Source organism: Serinus canaria, chromosome Z, assembly GCF_022539315.1.
Source record: "Serinus canaria isolate serCan28SL12 chromosome Z, serCan2020, whole genome shotgun sequence".
Lineage (NCBI taxonomy): Eukaryota > Metazoa > Chordata > Aves > Passeriformes > Fringillidae > Serinus > Serinus canaria.
This window is the reverse complement of record NC_066343.1, coordinates 61,823,656-61,851,157: the sequence shown is the minus strand read 5'-3', so window position 1 is coordinate 61,851,157 and position 27,502 is coordinate 61,823,656. Positions and strand designations below refer to the sequence as shown.

Genomic DNA, 27,502 nt, shown 5'->3' with positions numbered 1-27,502 from the left:
CAGGGCTTTGTCAGGTTTTGAATGTTCTATAAACTGTCCTTGACCACCCTGACTGTGGGGCAAAACCCTGAATTTTTGTGTCTAAACAAAATTTCCGTTACAGGAACTTCCTCACTGCCTTCATCAGTTCCAAAACTAGCATTCCACAGTTCCACAGCTGCAGCTGCCATAGACCTTCACATCCCCTACCAGCTCTTCCTTAACTGTAGGTCCTGCAAAGCATTTCCTGCAGCTGTCCTGCCTAGTGTCTGAGTTAAAAAATTGTCATCAACAGACTCAGTTAACCTGGGTACCAAAAGTAAATAGGGAAGTTTCCAACACCTGTATCTAGAGATGCTTTGGAGAGAGATTGACAGTAACACAAGAATGACAGGCATGCTTCAACCATGATTGAGCTCATCACAAAGCTGATGTCCATCCGATTTTACATGTCTCCTGTTTCTCTCCACTGGTTGTAAAGGCTGCTGAGTGTGCTGTATACAACATGGGTATCTTAAATTGAATTCAATTAGTCATGCCTTTGTTGACATAAATGACCACATCTCTCTGTAACTCATGGGTATTGGAATCCTGCAGGATGAAGTACAAACTTACTGAATATGATAGTTGCAGTACTCTGAAGAACCTGTCCCATATGGGGATGTCATTGTGGCATTAGCAGCACCATATTTACCATTTAACATTAGCAAGAAGATGCTTTAATTTACTATGACACTGTTATTTGTATTAAATATCCTGTTAGTTTGCTCCAAAATGTTTCCAAATTGAACTAATGTAGGCTATAAACGCTTTCTTGTCTGCTCTGCACATGTTCTGACAAGTTCATAATTTTATCTGCCATTTCTGTTCCACAGTGCCATACTATAGTTTTTGGCTGAATTGGGCAGTATCACTTTGTTGTTCAGTCTGTGAAAGCCTAGACAGAGTTTTTACAACTGTTGATAGAAAAGGTTGGTCATGGACAGGTATGTGGAAAAATGCCAATCTGACAGGGAGTTCAAAGGAAAGAAGAAAAAAAAAATTCCAGCATCTTGGGAAGAAACCTGAATCTGCACAGACACACACTGGCCTTCTGTAGAAGGTTCACCGGCTTTTTTTCTTTCTGTTTTGCTGTGTGTAAAAATTAATAGGAATAGAGTGAAAAGGTGTTTCTAACTTGCAGGCTTCCTTTCCCTGCCAAAGAGTGTCATTCTCCAGCCAGCCTCAATATCTCTCCTTAATTAGTAACAGATGCAGCAGTACGTGCACTAGCGTTGTGTCAGGAGGACATTTAGAATCATAGCAGAAGGTGCTGTGCCAGATAGGAAAGGAGTATGTGAAGCTGGAGCAGGGAGTTGTTAGGAGAGTTCAACAGTTGTTTTGTAAAGATAGGGAGGGAAATGGGGCAGCTGATATGGGATTTTAGGTAACGTTGCACATCAGGCACATGACTCCTGCTTCTCTTCACTGGCAGTCTTTATCTGTTATTTAGATTTGTCAGAAATGCATAGGAGTTGCAAGAGATTCCTCCATTATTGGTCTTCAAAATTATGCTTAAAACATTTAAGCCCTTTCCTCCTGTCTGCAAATGGAGAAGCTTTATAGCAGTTTAATGTCCACATTCCTTTCCCTCTTTTTCTCTTGCTATCACATTGTTGTGTAGGGAAAGCAAGCAAGGTGCACAGATATTAGTGACTGTACCATTACAGGTAGAAGAAGCAAAGAACATAGCAGCACACAAAATTAAACAAAAAATACTTTTTTATCCCTTCTTTTAGCAATGCTGTTACTATACTGGTGGTATTTTATTACTTCTGATTATTTCAAGAATACAGTAATTGACTGTATATATTTAATAGAAATTGTTATTGAGGTTTTAAATATACCTGCAACAATCTCAAAATATTTAGCCCCCCAATTCCAAATGCTGATTTTGAAAACTTTTGGGTTTTGGTTTGGTTCAGTGGTCTTTTGTTGTTATTGTTTTTGTTCTATTATGGTTTTTTCATGGTGGCTGTGATTTTATTATTACTTTAGAATAGTAAACTTATAAATATATGGAGTTAAACTGCAAAGTTTCTGCAAGTCTCACTAGACACCATGACTGCAATCCTTTATATACCAGATAGGCTGTAATTTATAAGTACTGGTGTTTTCAGTGCATTTTTTGGTGACTTTGTAGACTAATCCAAAATACTCAAATTTTAAATTTATTATCTGTGAAAGAGATTTAAATGTATTTTTAAATATAGTTGGAGAAGTTGAATCATGAATGAGCATTGAAGTGCAGAGCCTTTGATAGGCACTGGCCAAGGTGGTAGAGTGTCATGTGGATAAGGAGTGTCAGGCAGTATTGATGCATCTCAGCTGCCCACTGCCCCTTCTGAAATACTCTGTGGAGGAAGGATGCCTCCAGGAAACCTGGACTTGAACTTCCCCAGAGCCATTTACCATGGTTTTGGTATTAGAATATAGGAGTGAGGTTGGCAGCCCTGCTGCTCGCAGTGGCAAGCACTGTCAGAAATACATGATTTCTGTTGTCCTTCAGGAATATCACAACTGGTATCACGTGATTCCCGCTTTCCTCATTGTTTCTCTGTACAATGAAAAGTGAGGAGTTAGGCTTCATAACAACAAGAACTCAGTGTGACCTGACGAAGCCATAAAACCCTTTGTGATGGCTACAGAACAGTGCCACAAGATAAGGTAACTGCCCTTACTATGCTGGAGGAGTTTTCATCAGTTACTGTTTCCCAAGAGTTGGATAATTTGGAGAGCTTCTCTGTAGACCACTTCAAACAGACTGGTGTTCATCACAGGAAGTGTTTCCAATTCTTAAGTGTACAAAGTGATTAATGAGGCTTTTCAGAAATATTTTTCAGAAGCACATCAAAATCATCTCAGTTCACAGAAATATGGGGCTTTGCCAGATGTGGAATATTCTAAAAGAAAGTACTTGTGGCTCAAAATTTGTAACCCTCTACTTACACCCAACATGCTTTCAGGAGGGGTGTAAGTATCCAAACGCCTTGGGACATTTTCTGCCTAATCATTATATTATTGCATAATCTTTATTTTTTAATCCTACTGTACAACACACCTACAGAAACTGCTCTGTACTGTGTGGTAATTACTGGCTAGATCTACCACTTTGCTTGCAATCATTTTCTTTAATGAATCATGAAGGATCTGTAAAATTTTTTCATAATATTTATATTACTGTTGTTAAGCTAGAGTGTTCTTGTGGGATTGAGCAATCTGGAGAGCTTTATAAATACTTGCAAATATTGCTGACAAGCTGGAGGCAGTCCAGTGGAGGGACACTAGGATGGGTGAGGGCAGGAACACACAATAAACAAGGGAAGTGGAAGAAACTGGCTTTGTTTTTTGTTACCTACAGGAGCTTTCATGGACAAGGCAGATTCTTCTGTGAGATTTACACAAAAATTAGGAAGTGGAAATGGTTCACAAACTCAAGAAAAGATGACTCGCATGAGCATAAGAAAAACCTTCTTCTGCAGACAGAAAAGGTTTTGCCAGAGAGGACACAGGATCTCCATCTTCAAAGTACTTGAAGCAGAACAGTACAAGGCCCTCAGCATACTGATCTAACTTCAGAGGTCCTACTTAGGCTGTGAGACTAAACGAGATGACCCCAAAGAGGTCCCTGCTAACCTAAATTTTTCTTTTTCTCATCAAGAGATGCATCATAAATAAACCCAACTCTATGTCATCCTCTGCACTTGCAAGCTCACTGATGGCAGAATGAGTGTAGGCAGTGGTGCTAACAAGTTGTGTGGTCACATTTTGCCTCAGTCTTCCTACTGAAATAGTCACAGTTGCCTCTAGTTTACCATGGAATTTTCTTTCACACTGTATGTGAAAGTGTATGCTCAAATTCTGGTGCTCCTGCAGTACTCAGTTCTGTATGTGTGTGCTCAGTAGAAACTTGCTTCCACTTAAGAAACTAAAATCTCCAAAGGCCCTGACATCACAGTTTGCTTAGGCTCTCCCAGCAATTAGCACTGAGGAGCCTGTGTGTGCTCCCGAAGGAGGGTGTCAGAGCACACTGTGTCCCCGGGCTGCAGAGATGAAGCAGAGTTTCTGCAGCAGCCAGAGCCAGCTGCTCTGGGCTGGGATGTGGCCAAGGCTGGGAAGCGAGAGCAGGAAGCCTGTCTCTCGCGTGCGTTCAGTGACCCCTTTGTTGGTGCCAAAGCAGTGTGGAGGAGGGAATAGGTTCAGATTTAGTGGGGACAAAACCTAAACTGGGAGGAAGGGATACAGGCAAGTACGCTAAAATATGGATGCTGTATTTTTGCAGCTGTGTGGATGTGAGCTGAAGGCATCTCAGTGGCCCTGTAGATGCCTATCTGCTTTACTAAAGCACTTCATGCATTTGCGGCTCCTTCCTGTAGTGATGTCTCCATATTCCAGGAGAATGTTCTTGAAATATTGAAATTTTGTTTGGATAGTCCTTTAGAATAAGCTTACCTGATTTGCAGTTGAACCCATCTCTCTGTACAGCCTGTACCTGTTACCTGCTGCTGTTAACATCATGCAGGTATTCCCTAAAGGTGATCTTGCATTGCGTAACTCCGGCAGATGAGGGTCTGTGTTGGCTGAGACATGCAGTGCTGGGTACACAGCCAGAGAGCCAGCTGGACCTGTTTTTGACAGGGTGAAAGAGAAGGCACCTGCACAGCAGTTTGCTGCGTGTTAAAGGACTGTGGTGACACACAAATAAAAGATAAAGATGATCTGAATGGGAAAGGGGGGCTGAGCACAGCTTGGGTGGATTCTGGGATAAGAGCAGGAAGCAAATGTGTGTTTGTGATACTGAGGCCTGAGACCACACTAGCAAAGAAATGCACAGAAACTCTCTGCATAATCCCTACAGCCTGCTTTCATCCAAAGCCTGAATTAGAACTGTATTTCTGTCTCATCAGTCTAGTGCTTCATGCTGAAGGGATCTAAATCTCACTGGCAAAGCACATGTCAAAGCAAAGGACATATGGAGTGCCAGCAATTAGGCATTTCCCATCCTGGCAGGGTTGTTGCAGTTGGAATTCAGGAAGGTTGGCTCATATTTATTCCATATTTTCTTCCTATGTACATAAGTGTGTTTTTTTCACTGTGTAGTAGAGCTGCAGCAAAGGAGAACATAAATCTGGTGGTGACTGAGATTAATCTAGGCACTGCACCAGAAGCACACTAGTTTGGTCTCCTTAGAAGTAACATATTAGCTTTAAGAAGTTAGAGAGGGAACGTTTTGTTTCATTTCTCTTCTCAGTTTAGTCTGACCAGGCCTGTACTGCATTTTGCAGAAGGGTCCCATGGGGAAATTGTCTAGGTACACCCTGTTCTGCATGACTAAGCATGGCAGAGCTGGCCCCACCCTGTGTTCATTTGATAATTAATTTGCGTCCTTTTTAGTGATAGTGCTTAGGAGTCACTATGATCTTGACATGCCTAAATTACAACCCAGCTTTCTAAAAAGCTGTTGAAATATTAATGGTTATTCAGTGTATCTTTGATGTGAACTTAAAAGACAGTTTTCATAGAAGAAATTGCCATTGTGTCAACAAGCGATTTCTCACCAGAGTGCCTGTGACAAAAGTAAATCCATTTATAAATTCTGTAACAAATGACTAAATGCTGTAACACCCACATTATGCAAGGAAGTTAGTAAGGATGACAAGGATTCTGTGGCAGCAGTTTGGAGAAAGCTTTGCGGTAATTTAAGGTCTTGATACCTTTTCATTTGTAATACTTGTGAGTTTTGTTTGATGTGTTTCTTTTTGCAGTCTTTAAACACAGATAGGTAAGTTTTCACCATCACATAGCAGAGCTGTGGTTCTCATGGTTCAGATGGCAAAACAGAATTCACACAAGTCATAGAATCATAGAATGGCTTGGGTTGGAAGGGACATGTAAGACCATCTAGTTCCAACCCCCTGCCATGGGCAGGGACATCTTTCAGTAGGCCAGGTGGCTCAGAGTTCCATCCAGCCTGGCCGTGACCACCTCCATGAATGGGGCATCCACAGCTTCTCTGGACAACTTGTTCTGGTGCCTCACTACCCTCATGGTGAAGCATTTCCTTCTAATATGTTATTCCTAATGGTAATTATTCCTAGTTCTTCATATGTTCTTCCTCAATGCTTGCCAAAATGTATTTTCTGAATTTTAGTAGTGACCTATGTTTTCTCTATAGCAAAGACTCAGTGTTCCCTCTGGAGCAGGCAGGACAACTGTTGAATGCACCCTAACTGAAGATACCAAGATAGACGCTTTTATAAATCTTTTTGGATGATTTTTTTTTTTTCTCTCCCTGGATTAGCTCATTTCCACCATCCCACTTTGAGAGGTGTGCTAGGAACTCTTGGTCCTAAGTAGAAGACAGAACTGTGTCCTGGGACCACACCAGGGTCTGTTCCCCAGCGAGCAGCCTGCTGCCATTCAGAAATGATGTGTCACACAGTCACTCATGCACCCATCAGAGGGACTGTTCACTTGAAGTCAAACAGTGTGGAATATCAAAGAGAAAGTAAAAGAAAATAGGGCTAGAGGGAAGAAGATGTCAAGAGGATGGATGTGGCTCTGCTGAGCAAGAGGACAAGAGGGCAGAATCTGATGTGCAGGAAGTTCCACCTGAAAATGAGGAAGAACTTCTTTATTGTGCAGTGACTGGAACAGATTCCAGAGAACTGGAACAGATTTCCCAGAGAGGCTGTGGAGTCTCCCATAATGGAGATATCCAAGAATGATCTGGACAGAGTGCTGTGCTGTGTGCTCTGAGATGGCCCTGACTGGGCAGGGCTGTTGGACCAGATGACTCACAGTGGGCCCTTCCAACTTGACCCATCCTGTGAAAGCACCTTGAGGAAAAATGCAAGGAATACATCAGTGGAAACAAAGACATTAGGGAGGGAAAGGGATGAGAAAAGAAGAAAATGAGAAGTGCAAAAAGATTTCTGTCACTAAGTGACAAAAACCGAGACACTGAATGCTCTGAAACAGCGTGAAAGGGAATGTTTTCTCTGATCTTCTCATCACAAGAATGTTAGCTCTTGTCTTTTTTACAAACTGGACTTAAAAAATCGTAGCATTGCCTTTCTTTTGACTCTCAGATTCCTGAGTGCCTGGCACCAAGTGTGCTCAGTTTCCATTGAAATTGTAGTCTTGGATTAGATTATTCCATTAGGCACATTTTCTTCCTGTTGTGTCCAAGGCCCTACTGCACTATAACACAGCATTCAGAAATTTATTTGATTCTTGCCACAGACTTGATTCTTGAGGGATTGAAAATGGGGTGGTTTTGGCTCTTCTGAGACTTTACAGGCTTACAAGCCACGATAGCCCCCTTCCCTTTTCTTCATCCCTCCTACTAATTTCTCAAACAGATTGTAGCCTATCATCAGTGACTGGATCCCAAACCTGTGCATCCTCTGTCTTATCTTCATGTGTAGTTCAGAAATCACAGACAGAGTAAATGCTGCAAGAACTAATCCACTGTCTTATCTTCATGTGTCGTTCAGAAATCACAGAGTAAATGCTGCAAGGGGAGATGGTGGCATGTGGAGTGGGGCGGATAATAATCTGCAATAAATAAGTCTTTTTCCATCTATCTCTGGTACAATCTCAGCAGCAGAATAAGCATAAGGCAAAAACTTAGGGAATACTCTGTTCCTTTAGTTCTTCAAATGACTCCTGCTTGTCATAGCTCTGCCTGGAATTCAGACAGGTTGGCTGTGGAACTTCCAGTTGCTGCCGGCTATTGGAAGTGGCAGATTTAGAGCAGTCAAAAAACCACCATGAATGCTGTATTTATTCTGGTAATGGAAAAATTATTAGGAGGGTTTTTTTCACAAGGGCATACCTACCGGTCTTATTGGTCCTAAAGGACTACTTGTTAAGAGACTTTATTAAGCTGCCTTTTGTTTCATTTGGTATGTCCTTCCTTACAACAAATTGCCTATTTTTGTAAAAGATACCAAAGAAACTACTTTGCCTGTGGCCTAAGCAGGGAATGCAGCTTAGACTTCCCATTCTTGGCTGCACTCCCACACTGGTGCTTATATAGTAATTTGTAAGTGAGCCTGAGAGGTGCCATTTGCAGGCAGAAGACAGGGTAGAGTTCAAGAGAAGAGTAGAGGGCTTTACACCTTTAAAAACTGTGAATTTCATGCTACCTCTGGCATACACCTCCTTCTGAGCTCTCTGTGTGTACATTGCACATAACTTGGGTTTTCTTCTGGCAGTAAAATAGGAATTGTTGGCACAGAGCTGTGAACTGACATGAGCTTGCCCAGTATTTCTTTTCTAAAAGTAAAGAGCTCATATCATGTTTGTATTACATAGCAAGTTTTATTAATTTTGTGATGTACTGACAAGGGATAACAAAACTAGGTTGACTAATTAAATAAATTGTAATTTACATTGTCGTAGAAAACATATTTTGAACTACCACAAGTTGATACTCATGTCTGTCTTCCTTGCAGGCCTGTCTTTTCAAAAGCATTGTGAAACAGTAATAGCTGTGCCAGTGAAAACCCAAAATTCTATTAGCTTTATATCCTATCTCCTGGATCTCCAGTGGTTGGTTGCCAAAGGCACAGGGAAGAACAGCAGAGTGGAGCAATCACTGAAGAGCAGAGTGGAGCAATTCCTCTGGTGTTGTGTGTCAGTGGGGTTTGGAGCCAGAGGTGGTACCTTGAACACTTTTTCATGTAAAGTTGGCAGTTGCCCTCTTGAACGCACAGATGTAGAAAATTTTAGGATCCTAAATGCCATTTAGGAAGGATCTTCACAGCTCAGCTACAAGCTGTAATCTGCTACTTCCTAGTTGCATTAGCTTTCCTTTTGATTTGTGATTTTTGCGTTGTTTAATTTTTCTTGGGGGGGGGTGTTTCTTTGGTTTTGGGGGTGGGGGGGTTTGGTTTGTTGGTTGGGTTTTGTTCTTTTTTTTTTTTTTCATTTCAAGAGACAGTGACTAATCAGTCAGGTCATCTCTTCTTTCTAGTTTTGTAAATCTCACTACTTAGCATATTTATTTTAAAAGATCTGTTCTTAAGCTTTTTTGGTAGGCTTGTCTGAAAACAGTTTAGGATAGGATGCTGATTTTCCTTTCCAATTCTGATGAAGCCAGGGAAGGAGATGCACCTGGGAGTGGACAGAGAGCCCCATCGTGCAAATCAGCTGCTGTCAATTGTAATAGCAGCTGTTTGGAAGAAGTTTACAGGCTTTCTGCAGTGACAGTGGGTGATGGTTCTTTGACTTCCCTTCTTCAAGGCAGCATTAGATATTCCTTTGTAAAGTCGCTTCTCTAGATGCTTAAACAACTGATACTTTAATCTGCTCCTCACTTAACCTGGTTTGGAAAGGGCTTGGCACTTTTATGGGGAAAAGGATCCTGATTTGAGCTCAAAATACCTGCTGAGTGATTTCTAAAAGAAGAAAACCTGTAAAAACATATTTGATTTATGGTTCAGTGAGACATATACGTAGGCATGTTTGGGGGCCAGGTGTAGATTAATCTGTCAGCATTTTGCCACTGTCGTAGGAATTTCCAACATGTGCCACCATGTTCCATGCCCTTAGGACTCAAAAGGGATCACTCCTATGTTTGGTTTCCCAGCTCAGATAACAGCACAAACATCTCACCAACAGACTGAGACCTACACTGACCTATAATAGCATTATATAAGCAATCACTGCAAGAAAAGTCTATTTGTGCCTCATGTGATAAAATTGTGCCTTGTGCCAGGGGCCAGTGCAAATTTAGACACAATGTGAAGCCTACAGTGGAATTGGAGCAAATTTCCACAAAATTCTTTGGTGTTTCTAGTTCAAAATGAAGAACCCAGAATACTTACCATGAGCAAACCACTAAGGAATCACCAAACCATTTCATGTGGAGATTTCCATAAAAAAGAGGCACCTGATACTGAGATTGTCGCCTCAAAGAAATATGTTAGAGCAAAGATTAAAACATTCAAATACTAGATTTTTAGTGGGATGTGTAAAGAAGACTTAGCTGATGGCATTGTTAGCTCTGCCTCTGATACATGTTTTATTTTAACATGCTTCTGTTGTCTTATATCTGTTTTGTCATGTGGACCCTGAATCTACTCTGACTACTCTTCCCATCTTCCAACAGTTTTTCTCTCTTACGCTAAGATAAGGTCACAAAAACTACTAAAATTTTTGAGTGTTGTTTTACAGTTATCACTGCAGTCTCTGGAGTACCATAATTTTCCTTTTTCTCTTCATTGAAATGTTTTGATTTAATTTGAATGCCTTCCTCAAGCTTAATCATCTAGAAATGAACCTGGAAATCTTACATGGCATGCTGTAGTATTTCCCATTTCTTTGGTTTCTGGTTTTGTTGGAATAATTTTTACGTTGAAAATTGTATTTTTACTGATAATTTGGCTTTTCATTTTATTCTTCCTGGTAGAACTAACAAACATAGTTAAAGATTAAGAAAAATTGAAGGATTGTAAAAAAAAAATCAATTTTTCATATTTCAAGTAAGGCAAAGCTGAACATTAAACTTATATAAAACTTTGAGCTGTTGTTGTTTCCTAAACCAGCTTGCTTATTTGTCTTTAATATACATGGTTCTCAGATTTGTTGGAGCCTAAGTTGCTGGAGCTGGTTATACAGTCAACATAGAAATGTTCTTCCAAATTTCAGGTTCATTTAATTGGTATAAATTGTTCTCATTAAGTTCATGTGTGGCATGTGAAAACAGTACAAGCTGATTTCTTCTGTCTTTCATGCTCATTCCTGCTGCTGGAGCCACTCCACAGGCCAAGACAAGGGACCAAATGTACTTCTGCTTGTGCCTGTTACTCCACCCAGTGTACCCCTGAATCATGTTTGAGCTGTGCAAAATCACTGGCACTCAGCCTGAAGGCACCTCATGAGGAACAAGGGTGGTTTCTTGTTTTCTTTATTCCCCAAAATACATGCTTTCACTAACACTGAAAGAATTGGGCTCATCTGTGCCTGGTTGCTTGTTTCCAAACCATGGCTGCCTCCCACATGCCTGGCAAAAGCTTTTTTTGCCGTCACATGGAAGGCTGGCTTGATAAACTGATTTGGCTGGGAAATACTCCTTCTCCCACCCAGCCCACCCCGCCACCACCCCCGTGGTAGCAGCCAGCTGCTTCCCTTGCCGCCACCTGGTCATACAGGGGAGAGCAAGTGGCCTTGGAGCCTCCTTCTTCCTGCAGCACAGCCAGCTGTGCCCGCTGGAGGAGCTGCAGGCAGGGAGAGAGATCAGCATCTCCAGGTGGCAGATCAGTATCTTCATATGGCAGATCAAAGCACCTCAGCTCCTTTCTTCAGGGCATGAATTAAGCCTTTTGAAGTCAGGAGGTAAGATTCCATGTCTTTGCACCCAGAAAGCATGCCAAGAAGCCCAGGGAGAAGGAAAGTGGTGGAGCCCACACAGAACAAGGAAAGCTTTAGGGCAACAGGAGTGGCATGTATCCATAGCACCCTGGGAAGTGTTCACTGGGGCCCTTTTGTGCTACAGATGTTAAAGAAAGGATGCCAGGCTTGTTTGTAGAGATCAGGAACAACTGATTGCATCATGGAAAGATTCCCTGTGCTCTCTTGCTTTGATAGTAGCAGGAAACCCACAGAGAGATTATCCAACTTGTACCTATTAAATATCCTGTGTCTCCTGCTTAAGGCAAACACATTGGTTTAGGAAGTGATTTGATTTACTGTTTAGGTTTCTTGTATGTGTCTTGAGATGTTGAAGGAAATCTCTCATAGCATGGGATACTTCCTGAACAACAAAGGGACCAAACTGTGTGTAGCAGAGTTGTAGGGGGAAGTGGTTTTGGCTACACATGAGAAGCAGGACACAGGGTTTGTGAGGATATTGATTATTATTGGATTTTTGGCTTATACAGTATCTAAATATTGCTAGTGCAGTATCTAAATAACAACTCTATAATCTATTGCAATGAATTATAGTATCTAAAGAGTTGTAAGCAGGTTCAGCTAGAAATATACAGGTTTACAGTCTTTGGCCTTGCAGACTTCACAACTCGAAAGCAACAAAGCACCTCTGGTGATGCTCTAGGATCTTTTCTCCATATTTGGTTGAATCTTACTCACTTTTACTCAGATATCCAAAAAGGGGTGTTCCATCTTTGGGCTGGATGGACCCTGCAGGCATCCCTGGCAGGGAAGAGGCCAGTTTTCCCACTTGTCCCAGTCTCCAGCAGCAATTCATACACTTTTACTGGCTGATGTGCTCCGAAGTAAATGCAAACGTGTCAGCTCTCCCATCTCTGGAGTGCATTGATTGTGCAATCATAAAGACAGTTCCTCCTGCAATACCTGCCTGGTGTTCCTGTGTTAGGAAAAACCACATTGAACATCAGGGAAAAGGAAAAAAGGGTGGGAGGGACAGGGAGGATGGGCTTGGGGGGAAGGGGGGTGTGATGTGTGCATGCAGAGTCCCAGCTGTCTTCAGTTGCTGCCACACTGATCAAAGTCAACGTAGGTGAGGTTCTTGGGAGTCTGACACAATGGCAAAACTGTGTCACATGGTTGTACCAAAACACGTTGTTGGTCCTGTAAATGTGAAGAAGGGCTTTCGAGCTGTGGGCTGTGACTTCAGTGTTAATTTTGTGTTTTCATTGCCCCAGAGCAGCAGTATGTGCTCCAAAATCCCTTGTGGAGCTGATCCTGACTGCATGTGGTGCAGCAGAGGGAACATGGTGCTGTTGTGGGGAATATAATCTGTCACGTTTCAGTGGTCCTCTCTTCCCAGAGCAGTTGCCATTCTCTTCCTGCACGCTTTCAGCAGGACAAAATGTTTGTAGATCACGACTGCACGTCTCTTTTTGTTTGAGTCCTGAAGCAGTTAAGGTGCTTGGCTGGCTGGTGAGAAAAGGAACAGAGATACATTTTGTAAAATACAGATGGAATTTTCTGTGTCACCAGTGAGGCTCTGTCTCCATGTCAGGCCCTCTTGTTTATTGTATTACTCTTCTATCTCAGGGAAGAAGGGTGAGCCTGATATTAATATTAATACATAGAGGACCATTACTGGATATAACTGCTTGGACATATTCTTATTTTTTAAAACTAAGCTATTATCTATTTCTGCTTCCTGTTGTTTTGTGAATTTGCTGAAGAGATATCTGTCATTGCCTGGCCACTGTCTGATGTGATCCGTATTTTTTCTTACCTTTTCAAAAAAAACAGGTGAGAGCATCTGAAGAGAAAATTATCTTCACATTTCCTAAGTTACCAACATGTACATGTATTTTTATTGTCTGTCTCTGTCTGTGCTAGGCCTACATGCAAAAAACTACTGTATACTATACTAATACTATATCTTGTGTAGACACAGCAGAAATTATTTCCACTTAATTTCTGGGGTAACCATCAGAATGGGATGGCTGATGTCATTCAGTATAATTTTTTCTTGGTCACTGAAATAAGCAAGGTGAGAAAAACCCAGAAGTTCCCCATAAACTCAGAACTTCACAGATTTTGATGCTGACTTGAGTTTTGAATGTCACCTCTGCAGTTTTCATATTCCCTCTGGGGACTGTCTTTATATGTGGTGCAGTGCAAAGTCAGTGGAAGCAATCAGATAGCCTCTCTAGGCATAATTTTTTTTTCCAAAGCCTAACTGCATTCCCTGTTTTAACATTACTTTTATCCCAGCTATGAAAGGAAGGTGATGAAAGTCACAGGGGAGCCCCTGCTCAGAGACCTCCAACTCAGCTTTGAAGGCCATGGGAAAAGCTGTAACACTTTCCTGGCTGTACTCAGCTGGATTGCAAGCTGAAGAAGAATTTGTCTGTAGAGATGCAAATAAGTTTCCAAGCTTGAAGCACTGAGCTCAGCTTTCCTGAGTTTATTCCAGCTGTGACCAGCATTAAACAGTAATGAACATCTGCCAAGGAAGGGCTTTTTAGTGGAAATAATATCATGGTTTTGGTAGAATCTTTACTGCAGTGTTTTAGAAAACAAATGCATGTCTTTCACAGTTTGCAAAGTTCAGCTATAATGGTTGATGTAAACCTGTCCAACTGTTCAGCATCATTCTGCCCTCAAAATCGATGACAGAGAACAAACATTATGGGCTTTTATTGACAAGTTTACCCTTAGACATGTCAGTAGGTGCAAGTAGGTCTAAAATGTTGCAATATTTTAAAAAGACTGTATGTTTACTTTTGCCATTTAATCCTTTTCCTCAGTTTTGAGCTTTTTCAGATCTAACATTTTGCTGTAACTTCTGTCTTTCTGTTGAGTTTCTTGAATGTCAACTTTCTACAGAAATATTTTGCTATTTCTTTTTATGTTTTCATTAAAAATTAATTTTGTAGCTACCTAGAATAGCAAGGATCAAATATTTTGAAAGAAGCGGTGTTTGTTAAAATTAGGGGGGTTTTGTCACTTACTCAGAGCTTGTGAATGAGCCTAGGCTGGTTCTTAAGGCAGGTGCCAATTTGTGCAGTCCCTTCTGACTTTTTGGAAAACCAGAACAAATATACACCTATGGCTGTAATACAGACTAATTGGTGTCACTTATTTCAATTGAATAGCAACATTTGTGCATTGGCTTTTTGTTCTCAGGCTTCCATTTAAGCTTCTTTCTATAATATGCATTTAAAAGGCTTCTTCCAAGTAGGTGTCATAAGATTTATACAATACTTGGGTTCTTGACTTCTTTCTGCACACTTTTCTTCCTTTTTTTTCTTCTGTCTTTTTTCATCTACTTTTTGTGGGCTGCTTTTACCTCAGCATAATAACATCTGCAGTAACTGAAAGTACAGGAATATTTAAATGCTGTATGAGGGGTTCAGCAGTGTAAGTCTCAAGGTAAGGATTCTGCAACTGTCTCCTGAAAAATTCTGTTGGAACACATACCATAATGTATAATCCATCTCACCTTTCCAAAACTGCACTGGCTCTGCAGGACCCTCAAGACTTAGCAATTCTTTAAATAAACTGAGACATTATGATTTGCTCTATAATCAAGAATTGTACCTAAGTAAAGAGTAACATTTCACAAGGTCACTCTTGTTGCTATAACAGAAGCAGCTGTCTGTACAGCAAAAATATGGGAATAATTACAAAGATTTTTCTGATACCAATTTGAATTCCATTCAAGAAATGTATTTAACTTTGGGATATAATTTAGTCATCAGTTGGTCATAAACATTCATTTTTCCCTCTTCAGATACTGCTTTACCATTGAAATCTGATCAAACATACAGTTTGTCTTTTAACTCAACAGATTTTTATAAGTACACTACTGAAAATGAACCAAAGCTGGTTAGTTTTCCTTCTCAAATCAACATTGCACATTATTTGCTTTGAAATATATTTTTGCATTTACTTTTTGGCCTGATGTTTTCTAGTCCTGTCATTTAGTCTCTGTTTCCTTAAACTATATCAGTATGTCCTTCAACATTTCTTAAACTGAAAAACTGTAAAATACAGTTCATAACATACCGAATTTAGAAGACCTGTAAGACAGCATATTGCATTAGTAAAATAAAATCACAAATAGAAAAATCTCACAAACAATTTCTTTATATTACCGTTGAGAGTGTCTCAGACTTCTGTGAACAATAAAAAAAACAGTACAGCTGGTATTTGTCCATAGGCATTGGGATCTAACAGTTCCTACCTTACGAAGATCCACTCTTAGTATGATGCTGAAAAGCTGGATCTCAAAAATGCAGGGAAATTCAAAGATCCTTCAGAAATGGTCTGCTAAGAACAAACATATGCTTATTGATAATTACAAATATTCTACACTTCAAAAATTTGGAAAATACTACTGTCAATGTCTTCCTGTTGAAAAAGAAGTCATAATGTTCTTCTTTGTGGTTCACTGTATTTGGGCCTGCCAGGACTAGTACCAGAAACATGGTAACCTCTGTAAAACTTCCTTGAAGACATGTTCTGAGGCAATATCTCAGAAAAAATTTAAATATTCTGAGCAAAACTGGTAAACCACATGGGATGTGAAACAAGACTGCCAACATTAATTGTAGTTGGAATTAAAGAGCTAACTTTCTACCCAAAACTAAACTGGATTTTGTTTTTTTCTCTGTTTTTTCTCTGTCTTAGACTTGTGTAACTCCCTTTTACCTGCTGATGTTGATTCATACAGTAGTACAACCAGCACTAAATAGAGAGGAGTTTTTCACTGACACAGAACAATTTCCTGAAGTAAAACTTCCTATCATCAGGGAGGGTCTCACATGACTCATCCTCGCAGGTTTTTTGTATTCATTGTTTTAAAGACAACTCTAACACTCTTGAACTCACCATGTTTTTCTCTTCACCTGTAGAAGGAGTGAATTAATCACTTAATCTCATGTTCGTTGGTGTGCCAAAAATCTGGTTTTGGTCATTTTATATAATTACAGCTTGCAGTTTTTGATGAGGAGATGGTGTGATTATTACATTATTGTTTACCTGTCTGAGTAGCAAACTCTTACTGTGCAGGTGTAGATGCATAATTCTGAGACTGTATCAGAAAATTCTGGCTAAGTGCACACAAGTGGTCTGTGACTTGTTTTAAGATCTATTTGCTCTTACTAAGGCACTAGAGCAAAAGCCCAGCTTCTGGCTTTAATGGTGTGTTTGTTGGCATTTAGAAAGTTTCAAAGGATACTGAAAGAAAACTCAAGAGAGCATGGAAAGTTGGGCAGGAAGGGAGGTGACACAGGGTTACTGTAGGAGACACGTTCTGCAGTACCTGCCTTCAGGGTTTCCAGAATTACAGGGTCTCTAGAAAAGGCGAGGTGTATCTCACACCCAGAGACAATGAATAGCACATACATCAGTGACTAGCCCCTGCATCTAGAAAACTGACAGCAAATGGAGCTTTCTAACTGAGTGGCACTCAGTGTGTCTTTAATGTGTGTCTGACACACATTGTTGTTGATGGCAGGATTTTCTGAGTAACCATTTTGGATTTAGCAACTGCTCTGTGTACTCAGTTGAGGCTCACTCACAAAGCAAACCTCTCTGCTGCTCCTGTTTCTCCCCTGCAAAAAGCAGTATTTTTGGGGAGATGATGTGTAATTGTTTAATGATATCTTGAATGAGAGCAGTTGCAAAACTCTTCATGAATTGTGTGTAAAATGTTCATAATCTCCTGACTTTAACTGCATATTGGAGAGCTCCTAGAGGAGAAGGAAGTGTCTTACCATAAATGGTTGGTAAGACTGCTTCCTGACTGACCTCTGTTTCTTTGATTGTTTTAAAGGCTCATTAGATCTTCCCTTATTGATAGTGCCTGTTAATCATTTGTTAATCTAAATAAAGCATAACAACTGTATTCCTTTTGCATGAATAGCACTCAGGGGAGTGAAACCCTCCTTGGAATAGTATTGTTAAAAGTCTATGCCTTTATCAGACATGAAGTCTTCTTAGACATGCTAAAGACTACAGTAATTCAAGAGACCTAGGCTGGTCTTTAGTTAACTTGAATGTTTAGGCTTGGTTTCTTTCCTATCAGGAAATGTCTGTATTTTCAAATTTAAAAAATCACATCTTCCCTCTAAACAGCTCCGGTAGTCATTTGAAAATACTAGTTTATGAAATGTCATTGGAGGAAAATGGAAAACAAGCCAGATGAGAAAGTCTCATTCTTTAATAACCACCAAACTTCAAGGGTATCTCAGGAGCCTTTATTTCAAGTACTGTAAAGTACTGCAAGTATTCTGTGAGCCTTCCCTATGTAAGCTCTGAAGCTCAGGGCTGACAGCACTGGATTCTTAGAAAGACAAAACAGATGCCAGAGAAAGTCAAGTTCAGCAGAGGATACATAATGTAAATAAATCATTTTTGGCAGTCTATCAAAAAAATTCCTCTATAAATCTGTCCACTGTGATTTTGAATATGACTGTTTTGTCCAAATCTCCTCTGCAGTAGTAAAAGAAGGATTAGACTGGAGGCTTACTTCTGGCCACCCAGTGCCACAGAGATGATCAGAAGATCTTTTGGGTTCGGAGCCAGATGACAGTAATAAAAGCTGAAGGAAAATATGTGTTATTCCCTTAAGCCCAACTCACTTCTTAGTCATTACTGTCCCCTGTTTGTATGTTCTCTGGTGTTTTGTTCATCCTAGTTCTGAATTGCCAGTACTTCTGGGGGTGGGAGTGTGTTTTTCCACTGTTGATTTAATTCCATCAGTCTAACATCATTGACATGAGCTCTTCTCTTGTTTGGTATTTACATCATCCCGAATTTCAGATAAAGTCAAGGAGCATCCAGCTCAGCAACTTTCCCATTTTGGGAAGAACTTCAGATACTCTCTGTTTGTAATTTACAGCTGTGTCACATACATTTCCTTTCATGTGCAGGAATCCAGCTGGGATCCAAAGAACATATGTCAAATCATGGCTGTGAGAATTGCTTGGTACTCCAGTTTTTGGTTGGGTTTTTTTTAAAATAAAACTTGTTTGTAAATTTGCAGGACTTTTAAATGATCTGTCACAATATTGGCTTCATTTCTGACCATTAGGAGGTGGAGATTGTTGCTTTATAAATACTATTAAAAGGACAATCATAGTAGGACTACTGGAACTTTGCTTAAGAGGCAGAACTGTTGTCACAGTGATTATCCTTTTGAAACTTACTAAAAAGAACTTTCCTACAAAAGCAAAAGCCCTGCAAAACTGTAAAGATTCATGTTCTTGTTAGATTTGAAGGTAAAAGGAGGAGAAAACAATTATTTTATTCTTCTTGGGTTTGTTTTTTAAATTTCACTTTGAAGTTGGGAATTCATAGTTCACTATTCACTGCAATGATAAAACTCTGAATTATGGAATGATAAGCATCCTAGCCATAGTAATAAAACAGACACTTTAAAAAGCACAGGAGAAATATGGCATAACAGAATATTCTAAAACACTCTATTCCATTTTCTTTGGGATCCAAAAGAAAGTGTTATGGTCTAAAGGTGCAAAAAAGTGAAAATACCATATAAGTCCCTGTATACTTCACAGTATGTCTAAAGATAAAATTGGGTGTTTGTCATGATGAAGAATTGTGAAGAATCACTAGACTTGCAGTCTTCAAAAAGTTTTCAGTCATCACTGCCACAGGAATCCTTGGACTGCTTTGAGGACTCAGCTTCTGTTGGGTGCCTGTGGCCCTGCTTGCTTTGGATGGCTTTTTGTAGTAGCACTTCTCAGGGAATGGCTCAGTAAAATCCTTTGGAGTTTCACTCCGGGTGAAGGTAACAAATGACCCTCCTAGTAACAGCCCCCATATCATTTTTATCTCCATAGTTTTTATATTGCTATATGGTGACTGTACCAGGGAACCTCCCTCTGGACTAAGGAACAAATTGTTGCTGCCTTTTTGGGATGCCCTTCAAAGATAGTCAGATAGTTGTTCTGTGGATAGAACTAGAATTTTTGCTTTACTTGACTAAAACCCAAATTTTACTGCTTCAAATGGAGATGGTTAAAATCTCTGTAGAGTACAAGGTAGGATTTTTCGTCCATGTATGAAAGAGATACTACAAATATACCAGACAGCCATTGTTTTGAAGAATGGTTAAAAATTTGCAGAAATCAGAAATAGCCTAAAATTTTAACAGTGGAAAGTACAAGAACTGAGAGATTAACTCCAATCTCTTAAAAGCAGTGTGAATTAAAAGGATGTCTGAATGTCAAGAACAAGGCCAGATTGGGGGCCATATTTCTGTGAGTTGCTTCATTCAAATGTAAGAAGGGTGTGGACAGGAAATAAACAACAAGAAATATAAGGACACATTTCTGCATAACCAGCACTGTTTTGATGATGTTTGGGACATAGTGTCATTGTCCTCTTACCCATGGAGTTGGGGATATAATATCACTGTTAGTGCACAGCTGCATCTTGGCTGTGAATGAAACCTGGCAGACTCACAGCCCTGCTTTCATGGAGCACTGATTGTACTAAACCTGATGTCTGACATTTAGATTTGTGAGGAAGACCTCAGTCTCTCTGCTGTGCTGTCATTATTCTGCAGTTGTCCTTAACAGGTTTGCAGTGTCAGTGCTTGCTTGTCTCTTTTCACACTGCCCTTGCAACAACCTGCTCTCTCCTCCAGTCTGCTACCTTAGTATCTCTCTTGGGTGATCCCAGGTACATGCAGATTCTGCTCTACATTATCAGGGTATGCATGTGCCAGACTCAGAAGTTGTTGTCTTCACTATTTGAACTGAGTAACAGTGACTGCAGGCTTACATCAGCTCGTGTGTTTCATTTGTAGTTTTTCAATGTTATGATTGTTCTGCCTTACCTCAAGTCTTTTGCTGCCCTTACTTGCCTTCCTGTCATAACCACTGATGTCCTCTTGTGCTTTTTTTTATCAAACATGTCATGTTCTCATTCTTCTTTTCATCTGTGTCTTTGTTCTCCTTTTTCTTTTTCTCCCTGTTTTGGCTCCGTTTGTCTACTCACACTGCAGGTTAGCTGTGCTGTAGTTTTTCCTTTGTAAAAACACACTCTGTATTGTTCTCAGGCTGGCAGTTGTGCTGTTTGTTTCCTAACTCCACTGCACAGACATTTGCTGCTGCCAGGTTTTGCAAGGTGTGCTCCACAGTACCCTGCCCACCATGTGCTCCATGCCCCAGCCACCTCCACCAGGCTCTGGGGCTCAAGGCTTGGTCTCCCCTTACCCCCTGGTTAGACCAAGACCTGGGTACCCTTACCCAATGCCAGCAGCCACTGCAGTGCAGTCGAAGTGCCCCATCTGCACACCTTCTTGTTTATAGGAAGGGAGCTCATGTTAAAACAGGGGAAGTAAGTTGTAACATTTAGCCAGGAGCAGTAAGATGTGCCCTAGAGTGACTTTTCATTGTTTTGTCAAGTTTCATTTCTTAAACCAGACAGTCTTACTCCCCATGTCCTCTGAATACTCTGTTGGAGTTTGGGAAGGTGTTAGGACCTGGACTGGGAATGCCAAGCTTCTCTTTCTGAAAAGCTTGTCTTTCTGGTGCTGGTTCTGAGCACCAATCTGATAGTTTTGGAGGGCCCACATCTCATCACTGCATGGTGGGGAGCAATGCATTTGATTTTAGACAGCTGTTAACTTTGAACTGGGCTTCAGACTAGAAATTCCTAGTACATATGCAAGAGAAAGAAGAATATTGAAAATTTTTATCAGTACTGAAAAATTTGTTTGCACTGAGAAGGGCATGGAAGACCTTTTGTGGTGTTTGCTAATTGCACATTCTGTTTGACCACAGGATCTCATTTGTGCCTCCATATTTCCTCACGTGCCCTACAACATAAAGCTGGTCAATACTGAACATCTCCAGCAATGGCTGTAACAGATAAAAGCATTACACTTTTTTTTTGTACATAATTTCTTGAAAAGGTCATTTCAATTTAACTTACAGCTATGTAAGCAATGAAGAGAGAGTTTGAAATGGGTTTGTTACGTTAAATGCCTTTCATTTACAATTACCATGACCTTTGGGTTTGCTTCTCTTCATTTGTTGTATATGAAGGCAGCCCAGTAGACAGTGATTACCTGCAACAGAAATCACTTGATTCCACCTCTGCATGTGGGAGAGGATGATTTGGAAAGCACATACCAAGTACCATGGAACATGGCACCTGTGCACATCCACTCTCCTCCTGAACTGTCTCATGGGCAGTGGTACCGAGTAATGCTGCATGACTGTTTTTTCCCTCAATCCTGAGTTTTATTTACTTTGTTTGTGTGTACTACCCTTACATGTGTGAGCCACATTGATTTCTGTTCTGTGGATGCTTAATAGCATAGAAAGTGTGGGAAACCAGCACGGCTGTTGGACTTCTGTGCCATGGAATAAGCTCAGTTTCTCCTGGCTTTTGTGCTTTTAACCACATCAGACTCACTTGATGAAAGATGGAAGAAGTTTTTTTTCTGAAAGAACAGCCAGAATAGTTATCTGTTTTGCAGGGATGACTACATAATGTATTTTGAGGTAGCCATCACCAAATTAATGTTCAATGCAGAGGTAAACATCCGCTTTCATTCTTCTAAGAAAAAATCTGAATTTATCATGAACTATTAAAATATTTAGACTTACTCCATGGACATAATATTCTCTTACACAGCATTTCCATTGAATTTTCACTGTGATACAGCATATCAGAGTTATTAAGCTTTGCTTTGTTTCTGTCAAGTATTTTGTACAAAAGGATCTGATTTATTACTGATATTAAATAAATTTTATTCTTTTCCACAAAAAATTGTTCCAGAACTCGTTGGTCCTTTATGGGTCCCTTTTATCTAGGGCAAAAACCAGGTCAGATTAGCAAGCAGCCTGATGAAGAGGTGACCTGGTTGTTGTCTCCCTGTACTGCATCTCCTGCTCTCTGTATTGGATGTCTGACAATTTATTAGTACTATATTGTACCTATTCAACATATCATCCACTGACACCAAATGTGGTTCATTTTACTGCCTAATTTAAACAAATTAGAATTTCCTGGTAGCACAGAAATCAACCGGCTCTTATTAAATGACCCAACCGTTGATGAGCCTGCTGGATTCAGGAGCAGGACCTAGTTGACAGAGCATTTACTGCCAATGTACAAATCTGAGCTGCAGGAAATAGCACTCCAGCTCTCCATAGCTGTTTTCAGTGTTAACTGTAATGAATTCCCTTCCTTGTATTGCCATTCCCACCTTCCTCTATTGCACTTTTGCAGTGACACATTGGATGTCCTTTGAGAATGGATTATATGAAGAGACATGCTGTTGCATAAGATTTCATGTATCAGTGATTTGCATATTGGGATATGTTATTCTTCTGTGAGTTTAACTTTACTGTAGGTTTGACTGGTACAGGAAGTTCTGATAATGGATAATTCTACTTGAAGCTGCTAAAATTCACAACTAGAAACACTTCCTTTTGTTCAGCAAAAGTGCAGCTCCTTTTATCATTTTGTGTTTAGTTAGCTTGATTTTTATCAGTCATATGCTTATTATAATTTCATCTTCCAATCTACCAGTCCTACACCAACAAGTGGGATATTTCTGTACAATTTGTTTACTCCTCCACTGTTGTCCCTGCAGAAGTACTAGAGGTCTGGTGGCAGTAGGACTTTCTCCAAGATGATGATAAACTGTTTTGCTACACCGCAGTTACACATGTCAGTTCTTTACTCTTCCACCCTTCCAGCTCCTTTGAAAATTATATTTTATTAGGGGGTCCTTTAAGGAAGGGCAGAAAGGGGGAAGAAAAAGAGAATGAAAATGAAAAAGTAAATTCAATCTCTAAAAGAATTTGCCTTCTCACATTTTCCATGTTTTTTCCTGTTGAAACGACATATTTGGTCAAGCCATTATCTTGAGTTAAGTAAGTGGTTTTATTAATGACAGTTTGACTGGAACTTACTGGATTAGATAGGAAATGAGCAAGTGTGCATCCATGCTTTGTTTTGATCTTCTTTGTTTTGCTCTTCTTGTCTATTTAAAATCTCGGTTTGACAGCCTCTACTTTCAGTAACCTGCTGTCTTTATGCCTAAATGCATTCAGCTGAGCTATTGCTTACAGTTATCACATTCTGGGACAGTTTGTTCAGATGGAGCTCACACAGGGTGCACAATGCTGATAATTGACTTGTGTGGGAAACAAGGAATTCATGAGCTCTCCCCCAGGAATGCCAAGCCTTACACAAGTTAATATGCTAAAGTTTTCTTCAGTCAGTCACAAAATCTGTGGCTGGAAACTTGACATGGAAATTGGAAATGTTTATCATAAGATAATATTTCTTTCAAATAGTCATAAAATAAAAATATATGTATTCATATAAACTGATTAACCAGGAATCCTGAACCACAAATAAAAATACTCCCTGTTCAAAAAAATCTTGGGACTGTTGAAGGAACATCTATGAGAGAAAGAATTAATGGTCCTGTCATGAAGTGGAAAAGAGAGACTTTGGGATACATTCCTCTGAAGTTAGGATGTAGGCGACCAAGTCTTAATCTGTATTCTGCATTGCTAATCCTCTCCATTGTAAATGATTCTGGTTGTGCTATGATCTGTTTTCCTAAAAGAGTTCGTACATCTGAAAGTGTGCATAAAGCTGGTAAATTCCAGAGAATTGATTAGTAAGACATGGTAGACACTACCTCTAAGATTCTGCTGGACTTCTCAAAATCTAAGTGAAGTTTGATTCAATTTGGTTCGTTTCGTTATGTGAAAAAATTACAGTGTGACTTTATTTACCCCTACAGATGAGAACATGGCCTGCATGGTCTTTAAATATTATATGTTCTAGCTATAAATACATCAACAGAAATACTCTGATTTAGTAGAGTTTTCCAGTATATCATTTTCTCAAATTCTTAATGTGTTGCAGTAAAAATAACTATATTTGCATGTAACTGAGGACAGAAGCAGGAAAAGCCATAGCGTGTACTTCCTTGCACACTATCTGTTTATAGAAGGAAGAGACACGTGTCTTCTTGATTATAGGTATCATGCAACTGAGACAATTTTATTCATGTCTTTGAAGTGAAAGCAGAAAATTTCATTAATTTTTCATGTTCTGTTTTAAAAGTTTTTTCTTTGTTTTGCTTTTATATAATAATTTGATTTTCAGTTAAATGAGAAAATTCAAATTTGAAAGCTGGAACACTCCCACTTTTAAAAGTTATAAATACAATACTATTCTTGAATCTTTTACCCTGTTTTATTTGGATTTATGTTACGATTTGCAGTTTCATGATCATGTGCTGTTTCTAACAAAGACATCTACTACGTGGAAATTGTTTGACAAATGATGTAAAACTGTGTAAAAGCTCAAATCAACTTCAATCCCAGAAGCATTCTGGAGTTTTGCCAAAGATGTCAAACACTAAATATCACACGAAAAAAATCAGACACAATAGTAAAAATGTTCTGTTTCAGTATTTTCTGGGAAAAGAACAGTGCATTTTTTTCCCTTTGCAGCAGCAGTTCATTTCAAAATTTGTTTCAGTTTTAAACTGAAAATTATTTAAAGTTGAGTGAAATAGAACATGCTGGCTAAAAAAAAGCCAGCTTTTTTCCAATCAAACTTCAGTTATTTTAGGGTGGCAAGATGAATTCTCAATGCTTTGGGGAGGCAAGAGAGGGAAGGGGAAGGCAGAGGGGTTTAATCTAAACAGCTTGTGAAATCTGTTTACAGATGTGTTCTTAGGCCTTGTTCATTGTCCAGAGTGTAAAATCAGACAATTTTATGGGATGAGCAAAACAGAAATTCATAATGCTCATGTACTAGTTAGTGCCTGATGGATGCTTGGCAATGTGTAATTTAAAGTACACAATTTAAACCACTGAGAAATACAGATTGCTCAGGCATGGAGTGGCTGTGTCTGTTCTGAGCCATAAATAAAGGAGTCACCATTCATGAAGGCCACAATATCCTCTTGTGTAGCAGGAAGTGCCTAGTGCTTGTGGATGACTGTACCTTAATCCTTTTTCTGGCTTTGAAGGAAAATATCTTGTATCAAGTATTATCTGAGAATCACAGAATGGTTTGGGCTGGAAGGCACCTGTAAAGATCCTCTAGTCCAACCCACCTGCAGTCACCCAGGATGACTTCAATTAGACCAGGATGCTCAGAGGCCTGTCCAACCTAGTCTTGAATGTTTCCTGGGTGGGGCACCCAGGAAATAGGGTGGGCACCCACATCTCTGAGCAATCTGTTCCAGGGTTTCACCACCCTGACACTATTTCTTCTTTATATTTTGTCTGAAATTCTGATATTCACAGCTGTGATACTGCCAAAACCTTCACAAAGAACTGTGCATGCAGGGTCTAGTAGCACCATGTTATTCCCTTTTCAGGGATCATTTCACCACTCATAAATACTTGACTAACATCTGCATCTTGAGTGCATTTTGGAGAAATTTTATTGAATAAATGACCGTATTCCCAGATAGTCTGTGAAGAGAGGTAGAAAATTCCATGTACATTTGATTTTCCTCTGAAAGCTTTTCAGGCCAAATAGGGAACACTGGCAATTAAAACCTTCAAAATCAGGAAAAAGTTAAGTCTTCACTTTGGAAGCAGTGAGTCATACCTACAACTTCTGCATTTATACTTCTCACAAGGGTTGATGTGGCTGACTTATTGTAGCAGTCATCTTATGAGTTTTCATCGTTGTGGTTTTGACAAAGAATAGAAATTATGGATATAGAAGTGGCATGTGGCAGAACCTGCCCATGCTTAGAAGTCCCCTTAGTGCCCTCAGAACAAGGTTGTATCCACACAGCATTGTGCACACAAAGCTGAGCTCAGCTCAAGGTAGCTTCTGTCATGACAGGCATCATGAGATGCATCAGCTGGGTATGTGCTAAGCTGTGGTGAGTCTGATGGAAGCTCTGCAATGCCACACCTTCAGCTCAAGTGAAGTGCTAATTCAGGTGTATCTGTACTGAGCTAACCAAACTGGGGACAGCCAGCTAGTCCAGAGGCAATGAGCCCACTGTGCTCAGCCTTGCTGCAACCTCCCTGTGCGCAGCGTTGGGCCCTGCAGTTTAAGAAGATTTGAATGTCCTTGTTTGCATCTTGAGGGGGGGAGCAAAGCTGATAAGGGCTAGTGACAGGACATGTGGGAATGTTTCAAAACTACACCTGAGGGCTTTGGACTGGACATTAGGACAAGCTTCTTTAAGTGGTCAAACTCTGGAACAGGCATCCTAGAGCTGTGGTCAATGCTCCAAGTCTGCCAGTGTTTAAGAGGCATTTGGACAGTGCTCTTAAAAACAGACTTTAATCTTGGGTTAGCCTTAAGGTGGTCAAGTGGTTGGACTGGATGATTGTTTTAGGTCTCTTCCATCTGAAACAGACTTTTCTGTTACAACTGTAGGGCTGGCAAGTCCCTATGCCAAGTGTCAAACTGTGATAATATTCACTTCTACGCGGTCCAAAAGAGAGCTTGACACATCTTTCAGATGTATGGCTTCTAAAGTCATCTACATGTATGCACACAAGAATTTAAATCTTGCCTCATTGTACATAAGGGATTGGAAGAAAATTTAATTATTCATTAAAGGTGCTGAATTTCATGTCAACACCAGGTTAGTCTGGGTTTTGGATTTGTTTAATGTGTATCCTTCTGTCCCCTGCTTTTTTTTCTGACAGACCGCTTGCAGTGGCCACAAATCAGCAAATGCAGATCACCTGAAATGGAGACATTTTCATGTTTTTGGACTGCTGGAAATTTTTATAACCTCACTGTTCCAAGAATACTACAGCTGTTGTACAAGAAGAGGTAATAAAAGCTGAAACATGAAAAGAGGAAAGTAATTTATTTTGTCATGCTTGTTAGGTTGCTACTGTTAATTTTTTTCCTGTGATATGAGCCATACTGTTTTTAAGGTTATAAGTCCATTTTTTAAGTTTTAAGTACATTTTTTCAAATGTTAGAATTTATTGGTAGTTATTGAGGAATTTGCAGCAACAAGCATTATTTTACAGATAAATAAGAACACATTCTTACTAAATTTAGGTCCAGGTTGCAGAACCCA

At 39.9% G+C, this 27,502-nt stretch overlaps 1 protein-coding gene across 1 annotated transcript in view; it reads left to right on the top strand.

The window, feature by feature from the left end:
• GHR (growth hormone receptor) overlaps positions 1–27,502 on the top strand; it is a 149,769-nt gene that overhangs the window by 108,077 nt on the left and 14,190 nt on the right. The window contains 1 exon segment of the mRNA XM_050986568.1: positions 27,117–27,246. Within this exon segment, the coding sequence (XP_050842525.1) occupies positions 27,117–27,246 (130 nt within the window).